At 52.9% G+C, this 13,377-nt stretch overlaps 2 protein-coding genes and 1 long non-coding RNA gene across 16 annotated transcripts in view; 2 read left to right on the forward strand and 1 right to left on the reverse strand.

Annotated features, from left to right (window-relative positions):
* Window positions 1–4,547, forward strand: part of HOXB3 (homeobox B3) — a 53,759-nt gene extending 49,212 nt beyond the window's left edge. For all 7 annotated transcript variants that reach the window (XM_074320788.1, XM_074320787.1, XM_074320789.1 and 4 more), the window contains 2 exons: window positions 2,264–2,862; window positions 3,712–4,547. In XM_074320788.1, coding sequence (XP_074176889.1) covers window positions 2,415–2,862; window positions 3,712–4,547 — 1,284 coding nt within the window. In that variant the 5' untranslated portion in view covers window positions 2,264–2,414. The remainder of the gene's footprint in view (window positions 1–2,263; window positions 2,863–3,711) is intronic.
* LOC109451991 (uncharacterized) lies at window positions 215–9,584 on the reverse strand. Of its 8 annotated transcripts, XR_012492368.1 has the most exons (6): window positions 8,165–9,584; window positions 6,420–6,491; window positions 4,491–4,976; window positions 2,705–3,952; window positions 1,579–1,762; window positions 215–1,379 (listed from the first exon to the last, which is right to left on the reverse strand). It is a non-coding gene; the product is annotated as an uncharacterized LOC109451991 (long non-coding RNA). The 8 variants fall into 8 exon arrangements; XR_002138076.2 differs by having other exon boundaries at window positions 215–1,762; window positions 2,705–3,923; window positions 4,542–4,976; XR_012492369.1 differs by having other exon boundaries at window positions 215–1,762; window positions 4,542–4,976.
* A 152-nt stretch (window positions 9,585–9,736) lies between these two features.
* Window positions 9,737–12,113, forward strand: HOXB2 (homeobox B2). The gene is made up of 2 exons (XM_019740638.2): window positions 9,737–10,300; window positions 11,033–12,113. The coding sequence occupies exons 1-2, from the start codon at window positions 9,919–9,921 to the stop codon at window positions 11,713–11,715; spliced, it is 1,065 nt and encodes a 354-aa protein (XP_019596197.2). The 5' UTR covers window positions 9,737–9,918; the 3' UTR covers window positions 11,716–12,113.
* Window positions 12,114–13,377: the final 1,264 nt, after the last annotated feature.

Here is a 13,377-nt window from a genome sequence, read left to right on the forward strand (position 1 = left end):
CCCCTTCTCACTGTCCCGTAAGCCAGGCCTCGGCACCCTCCAGTCCGGCCTGGCGAAGTCCCGGAGCGGAGTTGCTAAAGCGCCTTTTAATTTGGTTACCTCCAGCGCCCAAACTTGCTGCTGCCCGTAGGGCTCGGCCCTCGGCTCGATGCGCTAGAAACCTGCCACCACTAACCGTTTGGGCATCCTGAACGCTTTCTCTTCGCCTCCTTAGGCCAGCATAGCTAGTCGCCTGCCACCGCAGCAGCAGCGGTCCAGACAGCCCGGCGGCGGCAGCCAGGAGCTAAGCCGGTCCGCAAACCTTCAGGGCCCTTTCCTCGCCACGGCGGAGTCTCCATTCTTTCCTAACACGTCCGACTCCTCCGCTTCCCACACTCGCCTGTCCTCGGTCCTGCGATGGTTTGCAGGTTTATTGCAGGGGGAGCGACAGAAATTTCGGCCCCAGGCGTCTAGTCAAATTATTGTTTTATTATTATTATTACCATCATTATCATCATTACTGCTGTAACAATCATTTAGACTAAATAAAGCCAGGGCCCGGCCAGCCAACCCCCTCCAACGTTTTTATTTTATTCTCCTCTCTATCTATTAATAACAAACTCAACTGATGCCTGTTAATTAATTCCCCCTTCAGCCAGGGCTGCTCGGAAGCTAATTTTGGTTAAGTCATCAGAGGCTAATGGTAATAATAATAAAGGGATTGGGTCAGCCTGGTCAATTGTACTCCAGTTCTCCTCCCTGAAAGGACCTGCTGCTTTGCAGACCCATGTGTATTTCCCAGAAACAAATTCTTCCAGGAAACCAATCCGAACTCAGGGACTCAGGGCCACCCCAGCTTTCTTTTGAGTATAAATCTGTGCCATTAAAAATGGGATTTATGTGTGGGAGGGACTTCCTTCACCTACACTCCTTTTTTTATTATCCTATTTTTAGTTTTCTTTGGAGTTGGCCAGCTGGAGTGAATGAGATTTAAGTGTTCCAAACTCACATGTCAGAAGAAAGGGTCAGTCTGGAGGTTTTATGAAAAGTGATGGTGAGGTGTTGGGGAAGACAGATAGGGATAAAAAAAAAAAGTCAGAAGTTTCAGAAGAAACACACAACATCCTACTACAGCTTGAACCTTTATTTTTCCAGCACACTTTTAAAAGGCTGCATGAAAATAATGATTTTATTATTATTATTATTTGCCTCAGCGAACTTCAATAAGCAGGGGTACCTTTTTTCCAACCCAGAGAATATTATTCAGATTGCTTTGTTGACTTTTTTTCCTGAGGAAATTTTTTTCTCTTTTAGAAAGCACTTTTCCCATCTCTTGGTAGAAAATTTCAGCAGTTATCCAGTTTCTTTCTTCTTCTTTTCAAGAAATCAAAGGAAACAAACTGTCAAGAAAAGGGTGGGAAAAAATTAAGTCTGATGAGAAAAATGGAGGAGTGGGGAGATCTGGGCCAAATGGTCACAGCACCACCCAGCCTGGCCAGGAAAATCGAAACAACCCTGCTCCATCGGGGGCTCCATGAGAGCCGCAGGCTGCTGTGTCCCAGACTTGGCTGAGCAAAGACTGACTTTAGGTGGTGGTACCTGCAGCAGGGACATGGCGGAGGCTCAGTTCTATCCGCTCAGGAGGTTAAAAATCTTTAGAAAGTTTATTGTCTTCGTGAGATGAGAGGGGAAGGAGAGGATCCCTTGCAGGAGAAGGTTGTCTGCTCAACTTGCTTCTCTCTTCTGTTTCTTTTCGAGACCTGTTTTTCCTCCAGGAGAGACCCTGCTTGGGTGAGAGAGACCTAGATGGACTTGGAGGGAGGCAACGGCAGGAGGCAGGAGGCCTCTCAGCTCAGAGGAGGGTGTTGATGACGCTTTTATTTTGGAGTCTCCAGTCTCCCCCCCTCTTGAGCCACCCTATCCCAGAGTTGGGGGGGGGTGAGGTGGGGAGACGGAGGAGAGGTCAGGGGCTAGTGTGCAGGCAAGAAAGAAAGCAATGACTCTTGCAGGGGTAAAATTCTATACCTAACCAGTCCCCAAAGGAGTACAGTCCTCATTTTTTAAGTGGAAATGAAAACTGGTGGGCTTTTTCTTTAAAATTAAAGCGCTGAAATAAGAAAAATCCATTTCAGGTCAGGAAGTAGCCTCAGCATCTGCTGTGAAGATGTTGGGGTGGGGGAGAAGGAAAAAAAACCCTATTGATGTCAGTTCCCTTTTCAGTTCCTAAGATGGATTCGAGCCCCAGTCCTCTTCTCCCCCTTGTGTCTCTTCTCTCACCCCGCAGGTCAGACGCTCCGAACAGACCCCGGGAGGAGGGGGGCAGAGAGGGGAGGGGGGGTCCGGCGCCTCACGTGACCCCCAGGGGTGCCAATGTCCGGTCGTGAGGGTATCAGGCCCTTGCAAGTTGCCACGCACTGCCCGGGCCTCGCCCAGCGATGCAGAAAGCCACCTACTACGACAACGCCGCGGCTGCACTCTTCGGAGGCTACTCCTCGTACCCTGGCAGCAATGGCTTCGGCTACGACGGTGCCCCCCAACCCCCTTTCCAGGCCGCCACGCACCTGGAGGGCGACTACCAGCGCTCAGCGTGCTCACTGCAGTCCCTGGGCAACGCCGCCCCGCATGCCAAGAGCAAGGAGCTCAACGGCAGCTGCATGAGGCCTGGCCTGGCCCCCGAGCCCCTGCCCGCCCCGCCCGGCTCACCCCCGCCCAGCGCCGCACCTACCAGTACCACTAGCAACAGCAGCAGTGGGGGCGGGCCCGGCAAAAGCGGCCCCCCCAAGTGCGGTCCCGGCTCCAACTCCACCCTCACCAAACAGATATTCCCCTGGATGAAAGAGTCGAGGCAAACGTCCAAGCTGAAAAACAGTTCCCCCGGCACAGGTACTAGCGCTCTGCCTTCCTCGTCGTCTGCTTTTGTCCGGGCCAGGAATGTCACTGTTATTCTAGCACCCAGCTCCTAGGCGCCAGGAGGCGGCCTAGGAACAATATCAGGTGGCGGAGGCAGCGGCGCAGTTCCCTTACCTCCCTACTACCTGATGACCCCTGACCCCGCGAACACCCTCTCCTTCCAGCCACCCTCCAACCGAGCTCCCGAGAGCTCTAGAAGGTCAGGCGCTCGGCCTCAGCCCTTGGAAAGGCCGCCGAGCCACGAGATGCTGCCAGTAGACGCAGAGTCGTCAACGATTGATTATTATTAAGTATGATTACTGTGGGTATTAATCACAGTCGCTCGGGCGGCCCGGGGTCCTGGCCTCCAGGCATGGCAGCCTCTTCGCGCCACACTTCTGTGCCCGGCCCACGGATGTCCAGATTCTCTCAAGGGTCTTCCTCGGCCACCCACCTTGTCCACAGGGTGGGACAGGAAGGGGGAGTGTCTTTCCAGACCTGGAATTGGGGATGGGGGAGAAAGCGTGCGCGAGAAAATCCAGCCCTAAATAAATGGCCATGCGGCTCTGTCTGCGTGACATGATCAAATTTTCATAAGCTGGGGCAGCGAGAGGAGAACAGGTCTCTTAATAAATGCCACTATTATAGAGTGTCCGCTAATGCGACGGGCGTTGGGGGGGGGGCGTGGGGAGCGAGGAGGAGGCGGGGACAGGAAGGGGAGGCTGTGAGGGCTCTGAGTCCAGGCCTGGATTTATTAAGAAACGATGCATTCAATTTCGGCGTGTTCAGTAATTATCTTTTATTTCATTTTCTCCTCTTCCCACCCCTCCCCCATGGATCCAGCGGAGGGCTGCGGCGGCGGCGGTGGCGGCGGAGGAGGCAGTGGTGGTAGCGGCGGGGGTGGCGGCGGGGGAGGGGACAAGAGCCCCCCGGGGTCGACGGCGTCCAAGCGGGCGCGGACGGCGTACACTAGCGCGCAGCTGGTGGAGCTGGAGAAGGAGTTCCACTTCAATCGCTACCTGTGCCGGCCGCGCCGCGTGGAGATGGCCAACCTGCTGAACCTCAGCGAGCGGCAAATCAAGATCTGGTTCCAGAACCGGCGCATGAAGTACAAGAAGGACCAGAAGGCCAAGGGCCTGGCCTCATCGTCCGGGGGCCCCTCCCCCGCCGGCAGCCCCCCGCAACCCATGCAGTCCACCGCCGGCTTCATGAACGCCTTACACTCCATGACCCCCAGCTACGAAAGCCCGTCCCCGCCCACCTTCGGCAAAGCCCACCAGAATGCCTACGCGCTGTCCTCCAACTACCAGCCCCCTCTCAAAGGCTGCGGCGCTCCGCAGAAGTACCCCCCGACCCCAGCGCCCGATTATGAGCCCCACGTCCTCCAAGCCAACGGGGGCGCCTACGGGACGCCCACTATGCAGGGCAGCCCAGTGTACGTGGGCGGGGGCGGCTACGCGGATCCGCTGCCGCCACCTGCCGGCCCCTCCCTCTACGGCCTCAACCACCTTTCCCACCACCCCTCGGGGAACCTGGACTACAACGGGGCGCCCCCTATGGCCCCCAGCCAGCACCATGGACCCTGCGACCCCCACCCCACCTACACAGACCTCTCCTCTCACCATGCGCCTCCTCCTCAGGGTAGAATCCAAGAAGCGCCCAAATTAACACACCTGTGATGGGAGAGGTTGGGCAGAGCAGCGAGGTCATGGGGTATGGGAGAGCCAGGAGGGGCAACCTGGAGATCTGAGACAGAAGCCTCGGAGGTGGTAGCCATCCTTCCTGGGAAGAAAGGGCCCAGAGCTCCTTCCCCTCCCCCTGGCCGGGGAGGTTGCATTTTAAGTCCTCCAGCCCTGGTTCCATCTGCCTGCCAACCCATTAGAAAGGAATCCACAGCAGATTGGAGATGACCCCATCAATCTAGGCCTCCAGCAATACCCAGTTCAAATTCCACGCTCCGGAGTAGCGTAGAGGAAGAGGAGTAGAGAAGACAGAGAAGCACACTTTAAAAAACAGACAAGATGGCTGGGCCATCACCAACCAACCAACTTACCTTCCGTCTCTGTGGTAATTCCCCCAAATCTTGACTTTTTTCCCTCGCAATTCTCCTTTAAAAAATATTAGAAAATACATTTCAAAACCAAGGGCACAAAGCACGCTCCCCTCCCACGTCCCCGACGCCTCAAATTTCCTCCCATCTATTTGAGGTTAATTGGGCACTCCCTTTCTAGCCCCATATTTTTCTGCTCTAGGACATTAATATCTATACCCCACCCCCATCAATTACAGTTTTCAGAGGGCTCAGGGATGGTGAGAAATCCTGAAAGTCAGAGCTGTCTATATTATAAATATATTTTTTTTCTTTTATGGAAAAGCTGGAAGGTGAGGGCAAGCAAGTTGTTAGGACTGAAGGTCTGCCCATTCTGCTGCCTTCCATCTCAACTCCAAGTACATCCCCCCTCTCCACAGAAAGCGATCTGTGACACGAGGTTCTACACTTTTCTTTTCTTCTGTTGCTCTCTTGACTTAACGTGAAAACAGGGTATATTTTAACAAACTGTCTGTCCCGATCAGGGGCTGCAGCTGGGCCTGTGCGCCTTGCTCAACCCCCTGACAGGACACTTTTGTTGCACTTAGAGTTTACATTTTAATGGATATAAAAACAACTGTGAGAGATGCCTGGGCCTGCAGGAGTCTAGCATCGCTCAAAAAGTGTGTGTTCTAGTGAACATTTTCATATATATTTATTGGTTATAGCCTGTTAAGATATTTTCTTTTTTGTATTATTTATCCCCTTACATTATGTATTTATATGAGGGAAAAAAGGAAAAAAACCTGTACTTTTTTTAGTATTTACTTGTTATAAAGGATGTTGTGTTTCCTGTCATGTAAAACCAGCTATTTTAGTTATTATTGTACTCTAGAAAAGAGCTGTAGATTTATGTTAAACTCGTACTTATGAGCAATTGTAATTAGTTCTAAAAGGCATGAGCTCAGCTCCTAATTGTCACTGTATAGTCCTGAATTTGTAGAATTAGAGTTATTTCCCTCTTGGAACTTTCTTTGTTCTTCTGTAGTTACTTTTTTCCTTACTTAAAAGGATTGTCTGTCAAACAATTCTTGAATAAACTTTCTGTTATCAATTTTATCTTGTCCTGGTGGTCCAATTTAGATAGCAGAGGGAGGCTGCTGACTACCAAATTTCCCCCAAGGGAAGAAGGACATTGAAGACCCTATCCTGGCCTTTTTGTCCACTGCTCAGGCCCATATCTCCCCTTCCTGTGTCTCATGTTTATATAGTTTTCCTCACTCACACAAGCCTGGAACATTCTGCCAACTTCTTTAGCTAAGATTTTGTAACAAGTTGGGGGAGAAGGACTCTTGGTGCTCTCTAGGCCTTTCTGTTTGGCTTCTTTGCCTCTCCGTTTTTCTCATTCATTGACCTTTTGTCTTCTCGCTCCTTTGGTCACAACTTCCTTGCCCCGCCCCCCCCCCCGCCCCCCAAAAAACAACAACAAAAATCTAGCGGAATACTGCTCTTTCCACGCAACCTAAACTTCACAGTTCTCTTCCGGAGCTACAAAGAAGTCGTCACGTGACCCGAAGACCAACCACTATTGGGTCTAAAATGAAAACAAAGGAAAATGATTAATCTAAAAAAAAACAAAAACAAAAACAAAAAACCAAAAAAAACCCTGAGGCCTGGACTTCTCAGGTCAAACCTTAAAACTAAAGTGAAATTAAATAATTTTTAAAAACTGGGGCGGAGGGAAAGGAAGCGCGTTTGATTTCCCCTCCCAGGGAAAGGGAAGAGGAGGTGGGTGGGAGAAGCTGTTGGATCCAAACGTAAATAAAATAGTCCCCAGGCTAATGTGCGGCTCTGTTTCCACGATCCTTGGGAAAACTTCATTTCTTAGTCGTGGTTCCATAAAAGTTTTATCACATTGGAGCGAGGATAGAGAGGGTCTGTCAAAGATGAAATGTCACCGCCGCTTCGCTGGAGTCGATAAGAGCGAGGAGACAGGGCAGCTGAAATATGGAGCTAATTCGTTGAAAGAGAAGCGATGGCTGCTTGCTGAAGAGTTGCATAATTCTAATTGTAAGCGATGCGCCCGCATTGCTTAATTAGGAGCATATATTTGGTGGAAGTGATGGGGAGGGGGTGTCGGTGAGAATCGTTGCAGGCCCTCATCCTTAAAGCGAGGGCTGATTTTCATTTTTATGTTGCATCCTGGCAGTCCAAGGTTAGTAATTACAATCTTTATGCAACAATAAATAACAATAAAAAAGCAACCTGAGTTCTACCCCCCACCCATAGGATTTTAACTGGACTCGGCTCATCCAAGCAACAAGCAATTTAGCATTGGGTCAGGCTATAATTTAAAGGCATAAGAGCGTGCAAAGTTTGATTGGGATCAAATAACGCTCAAGGGTTTTTCTTTCTTTCTCTCTTCCTCTTCCCTGAATAACATTTTCTGAATGATGTAACTAGATGAAGCGCCATGTTTGGCTTTGGGGTGCTGTAGATTGATTATTTATCTAGGAGAGAGGCAGGCCAAGAGAGAGAATTTTGCTCGAGTTTGAAAAACAGCTTTGGCTTGAAGCTGGAACTGCAAACAAGAAAAATAAGAGCCGACTTGGCTTGGTGTCCCCTACCCTTCTTTCTGCGAGATTCCTTGCGCTAGTTCAGCAGCCAAAGTCAGGGGGAGAATATGTGTGCTGTACAATTCACAGCACAACAGGGGGGAAGGGAAGCAGTCTCTGGGAAGGAGGGCTCTCTTGGCCCCCCTTTTTTTCTCGTGGCCCCTTTTAACACCCAAGTTTTCTGCTCTTCCTTAATCTGGCAGTAAAATCTGTCAGCAGGGTTAGGGAGAGCCGTATTTCCTGCAGGGACAGTCTCGGCCGGCTGTTGCCGACAGAAGTGCTCGACCCTGCAGCCAGCTGGAGAGCCTGTGAAAAAACTTCCACGGCTTCTCAAGGGGGCGGCCAGAGGAAGAACCGGCTCTCAGGCCTCACTGTGCAACTTCCAGACAACTACTACCTGGATTCTTCTGTAACCACCCCCACCCCATCTCCAAATAGCAAAAATGTCTTTCTTTGGAGCTGAGTTGAACATAACCATCTCCGGCCAGTTTGCCCAGTTCAGAGCAGTTCTGTCTGTTCTGAGCCCTCCAGAGCCTGCCAGCCCATGTCTCTGCAGCCGCCACCTCCAGCATGCTCTCCTCCAGTCCCACCCTTCTCAGACATCTCTGTCCTTTTTAAATACTCACCACCACCCACGCGGATGAATACTCACCACCACCCACGCGGCTGTTACATTGACAGAAAGTTTCTAGTTCCAGCTCCCAGCTAAGTTGCCATTTCTCTGCTAACCAGCTTTCTCTTCCTTGCTGGGCAGCAGAGAGCCAGGAGGGGGAGGGGAGGCCAGAGCCGTGGGAGTTCTCCAGACAAACTTTCCATCCAACTCAGCGCCCTTCCCTCTGTTCCCATTTCCCATCTGTTCCCCCCCCCCCAGAATCACCTTTCTCTTGTGCTAACACCCCCACCCAGGCCTTTTAAAGGGATGTGGAATTTCGGCTGTTCCCTCCACTTTCCCAAAGAGCCAAATTCTTTGATGCCATCGGAGGGAGCTGTCAGGGGGCTAAGATTGATCGCCTCATCTCCTCTCCGTCCCTCTGACCCACTTATTTAAAAATCTTCCACTAGATCGACTTTTCATTTCTGCTTTGAGATCTAGTTTCCCACCAATTGCTTGGGGCCCTGAGTCTTATGCCCCCTCCCTCCAGTAAATTACAGCACTCCCTAATATTCAGACTATCTCAATCCCCTTGAAATAAAATAAAAACAATAACAACGAAAAATTTCCCCCACAGGCCAGAAATGGAATACCATCTCAGTGGTCATTATTTCCACCCCCTCCATGTTCAGGGATTTTTTTTTTAAACTAGCACAATGACAAAAATTGTCCTGGAGGGGAAAATCCTCCCCCCCATATATGGAACTGAGCGTTGAGAGTGATCTGTTAAATAAATCCGTGGCTACCTTGATTCTTGTTCATGTCCTATGTAGATACAGATACAGGCTTGAGATGTTGTGGGTGCAATGCATCTTAGACCCTGATTGTTGGGGGTGTCGTAGAGGAGTACAGATGCCTCCACCTGAGGAAGGCAGATTGACATAGGGGCAGGGGCTGTGCTGCAAACACGGGGCAGAGAAGGGAACTGAGACCACACAGCTATGGAGGCCGGAGGCCCAAAAGGGCCCCTCAACATCTATCTCACTCCTCTGTGTCAGCCTGGGAGTGCCTGTCGATTTTCCAAGATTTATCTGTTGCTTTTGGAGGGTGGGATGGGGGTAGTGGTGCTGATGATTGTAAATCTCTTCTCTTCCTTATTGCACCTTAACACTGACCTTTCCTAAAGGGGGGAAGCCTCTTTCTACCACCTCTTTCTCTCACATTGAGATCCTCACTCAACCTTTTCTGGGGGATGGGGGGAGAATGCTGCTGGCTGTGTAAAGAAAGCATTGATTTACTCTATTAAAAATATTTTAAAAAGGAAAATTTCTCCCTTAGATTCTCTTGTTTCTGGGGCTTCCAGAACCTCCCATCCTCTGAAGGGGATGAGGGAAAGGTTCTCTAGTTTTTCTGGAGAAAGGGAGGCATTGGAGAGAGGGAGTGAAGGACTGGGGGGCTCATGGTGTCCAGGTCGGGGTCCTCTAGAGTTTTTGAATCAATTAAAGCAAATAATGCTCTCTGTTTTCCACCAGGCCTAGACGAGCGATTGGCCGAGGCCGGTCCCGTGACCACGAATTCCCTGCAATTTCGCCGGAGTCCTGGGTTTAATAGAGAGAGTCCCCATACGCTTGTATTTATCAGCAATATACAATTATAAAGGCCCAAAATTAAAAAAAAAAACAAACGAGAGCGAAATCTCCCCCTCCCAAAATCGCTCCATCACATAAACCTGGGGGGGGCAGGAGGGGGGGTCCCTTCCGATCCTCCCTCCTGACGCCCCCCCCAGCAGGCCCCCTCCCCCTCCACTGAAAGCCATGAATTTTGAATTTGAGAGGGAGATTGGGTTTATAAACAGCCAGCCATCGCTCGCCGAGTGTCTGACTTCCTTCCCCGCTGTCTTGGAGACATTTCAAACTTCATCAATCAAGGAGTCGACATTAATTCCTCCTCCTCCTCCTTTCGAGCAAACCTTCCCCAGCCTGCAGCCAGGCGCCTCCACCCTTCAGAGACCCGGGAGCCAAAAGCGAGCCGAAGATGGGCCCGTTTTGCCGCCGCCGCCGCCTCTCCCAGCCGCCCCCCTGGCTCCCGAGTTCCCCTGGATGAAAGAGAAGAAATCCGCCAAGAAACCCAGCCAATCCGCCACGTCTCCTCCGGCTGCCTCCTCGGTCCCGGCCTCCGGGATCGGCTTGCCCGCAGGTCGGTAAGCGGAGTGGGGGTGGGGTGAGGGACAGCTAGAGAGGGGGAGAAAGAGCGATGGGGGAGATAGACAAGGTGGCGAGTCTGTTGGGGTTCCTTGCCCCATGGATTCCAGGGACGAGGAAGCAAAATAGACCGCCGGGGTGCAGGCCTGGCCGCTGCCAGATTTTTCTCCCCTACAGCAGATTTTGGAAGATGATTGGGGAAGAGCTTTTTCTCTGCTAGGAGAAAAGAATTTGATTGACCCTCCTCTGTGTGGAGGAATCAGAGTGTTGTTGCTGGGATTGACTGTGGGGGCAGGAAACGATTCGGTCCCATTTTCCCCAGCTCTCAGACAAGAGAGGGGATCTGAGAGCTAGGGAGGAAAGCGGGTGAGAAACAATCTTTCTTTATGAAGCCTCTCCCCGGGTGATATTGGAAAGTGCAGAATTGAGGGGTCCACTAGGACTGTAGGAGGAGGCTCTGAGGTTCTGGGGCTGAAGTGGAACCGCTCCCTACCCCCTGCGTGGCCCGTGGGCGGCTTTCTGAAAGCTTTGTCCTGACGTGGGCCGGGTGTGCCGGCGAGGAGGACGCGAAAGAAGGGAAAAGCAGTGAGAGCCGCTCGCTTGGGTGGGCGGGAAAGGGGAGGGCTGCTGATACTGTTTTTGGAGGATGGGTAGTCTTTATTTCAGCCGAACTGAAGTTGGGAAGAGGACACGGCCCGCTTTGACGCCCAGCCTGCTTTCCCTGCAGATGGCCCGGGGCTGGCGGAGACGGCTGGCGGCGGGGCGCGCAGGCTGCGCACGGCTTACACTAACACGCAACTGCTGGAGCTGGAGAAGGAATTCCACTTTAACAAGTACCTGTGCCGGCCGCGCCGCGTGGAGATCGCGGCCTTGCTGGACCTCACCGAGAGGCAGGTCAAAGTCTGGTTCCAGAACCGGCGCATGAAGCACAAGCGGCAGACGCAGCACCGAGAGCCGCCCGACGGGGAGCCAGCCTGCCCGGGCGCCCTGGAGGACACCTGCGAGCCCGTCCCCGAGCCCTTGGCTAGCCCGGGCCGCCCCTCCGCCTCGCGGGCGGCGCAGGAAGCCAGCTCTCACCCTCCTGAGGTCGCGCCGGGTCCCCTGGGCGCCCCGGGCGCCCTACCTTTGGCCTCTCGCGTGGATGGCGCGAGGGCGCCGAGCCCCGGCTGCGACCTGCACGGGGTCGGAGGGCTGGAGCCGGAGCCTTTGCCTGAAGACGCCTTCTCCGAGCAGCAGGATTCGCCTTTCCTGCCGGACCTCAACTTTTTCGCCGCCGACTCCTGTCTCCAGCTGCCCGGAGGCCTCTCCCCCAGCCTGCGGAGCTCCCTCGACAGCCCGGTTCCCTTGTCCGAGGAAGAGCTGGACTTCTTCACCAGCACCCTCTGTGCCATCGACCTGCAGTTCCCCTAACCGGTCCCCTCCTGCCAGCCCTTCCGTCCCCCACCCCTCGGTTGTCTAATGGAAAACCCCAAGGCGTTTAGACGTCTTTCTGTGTCTTGCTAAAATTCAGGTATTATTGAATTAGCGTTTAATTCACTTCCTTTCTTCTTTCTCTAAAATATTGGGCACTCGGGCGTCTTTTTCAAATCACACAGAAAAAATCCGTTTGGTAGACTCCTTCCAACGAAATCTCAGGAATAATTAAACTCTAGGGGGGCTTTCTTGAAAAAAAACACAAAAAACTAGAGGAACCTGTTTTCCTCATTTTTTTAAGTTTTAGACGGTAGATTATTTATTAAAATTCTTTAATAGGAAAAGGGGAAAGTATTTATTGTACATTATTTTCATAGATTAAATAAATGTCTTTATAATACGAAAATGAGTGTTTGTGTTGGGACACAGCCTTTTCCCCCACAGCCCCTAGACCGTCCTCGTTCCCTCAGTCCCGCGCGGGGTTGGTCTGGCCCTGGGCCGGCTAAGTCCGGGTGGTACAAAAGTGGCCCGCAGCTCCCACAAGACTGGGGCTTTGCTGGAAGCTCGGCCACCTCGCCGTCCCTTAATAGATGAGATGGCCTTTGGCCCTGCGCTGGTGTTCCCCGGCCTCGACTTAGACATAAAGGTGGCGGGTGGAGGGAGAGGGTGTGCTGCCCACAGAAGAGGGTGCAAGGAGAAGAGGCCTCGGGAACAAGCTTCGGAGTCGTGGCGGGGAGTGGGTGGGGGGGCGGACACAAGCTTAGCTAAATTGGGAGGGGTCGTAGGGTTTCCGAGGCTTCTCGCTTCAGTGCCCTACACCTGGCGGAGGGAGCTTTTCCCAGAGAACAGGGAGCCTGGGGACGCGAGGCCTGGGGACATGGCCGGGCTGAGGAGTGGAGTGGGGGTCGGGGCTTTTCTGAGGAAGCAGGATCCCGTGCCCTGGCATGGTAACGGGCCTCCAAGTGGGGAGATATGCGGCCGGGTGAAAAAGGCAGCGGGGCCGGACATCAATGCTCTTCAGTCCCCGCAGTCACTCCAGGGCTCCTGGGGTTGGGAGAGCGTCCGAAGAGCGATGGGCCGACGAGCCCAGGGAGGCCCGGGCAGCGTGGGCAGGCGTTTGGCCTGCAGGGAGGGAAGGAGGAGCGAGGAGAGCGGGAGGGAGACAGGGAAGCCAGGAAGATGCTCAAAATGGCGCTGGGATCGGGCGGCAGGGAGGGCGAAGGAAGAGCTGGTGGCCGCCATGACAGCCGCTTCAGGAGGCGCGGAGTCCCGCCCAGGGGACCTATCCCCGCGTCCACCTTCTCCTTTCCCGGTCGTCCAGACGCCAAGGAAGAAAGGGAGCTTTCTTTTAGGTTTTGTTTATTTTAAAATTGAGCCCAGCGGACCCAGAGGAGCGAGATGGACGGAGATTCCGCGTGCGGGTGGGAAAGGGAGGGGACGCGACGGGTCTGCAGGCCCCGGTCGGCCTCAGCGACTCAGACTTTTGATCCTTCGCTCTGGGATTTGAAGCCCGGCCAGACTTTCTCCAAATGCAGACCTACCTGTCTTTGCCAACAACTTCATTTGCCATCTCAATACTATCTCCTATTCCCCACCGCACCCTGCTCGACGACTTGCAAACCCGGTAAGCGGGAAGCAAGGATCGATCTTCCCCATCTG

This window comes from Rhinolophus sinicus, linkage group LG15 (assembly GCF_036562045.2).
Source record: "Rhinolophus sinicus isolate RSC01 linkage group LG15, ASM3656204v1, whole genome shotgun sequence".
NCBI lineage: Eukaryota > Metazoa > Chordata > Mammalia > Chiroptera > Rhinolophidae > Rhinolophus > Rhinolophus sinicus.

Coding starts and splice junctions, on each gene's coding strand:
- HOXB2 (XM_019740638.2), top strand. CDS start 9,919: ATGAATTTTGAATTTGAGAGGGAGATTGGGTTTATAAACAGCCAGCCA. Junction 10,301..11,032: donor CGGGATCGGCTTGCCCGCAG/GTCGGTAAGCGG, acceptor CTTTCCCTGCAG/ATGGCCCGGGGCTGGCGGAG.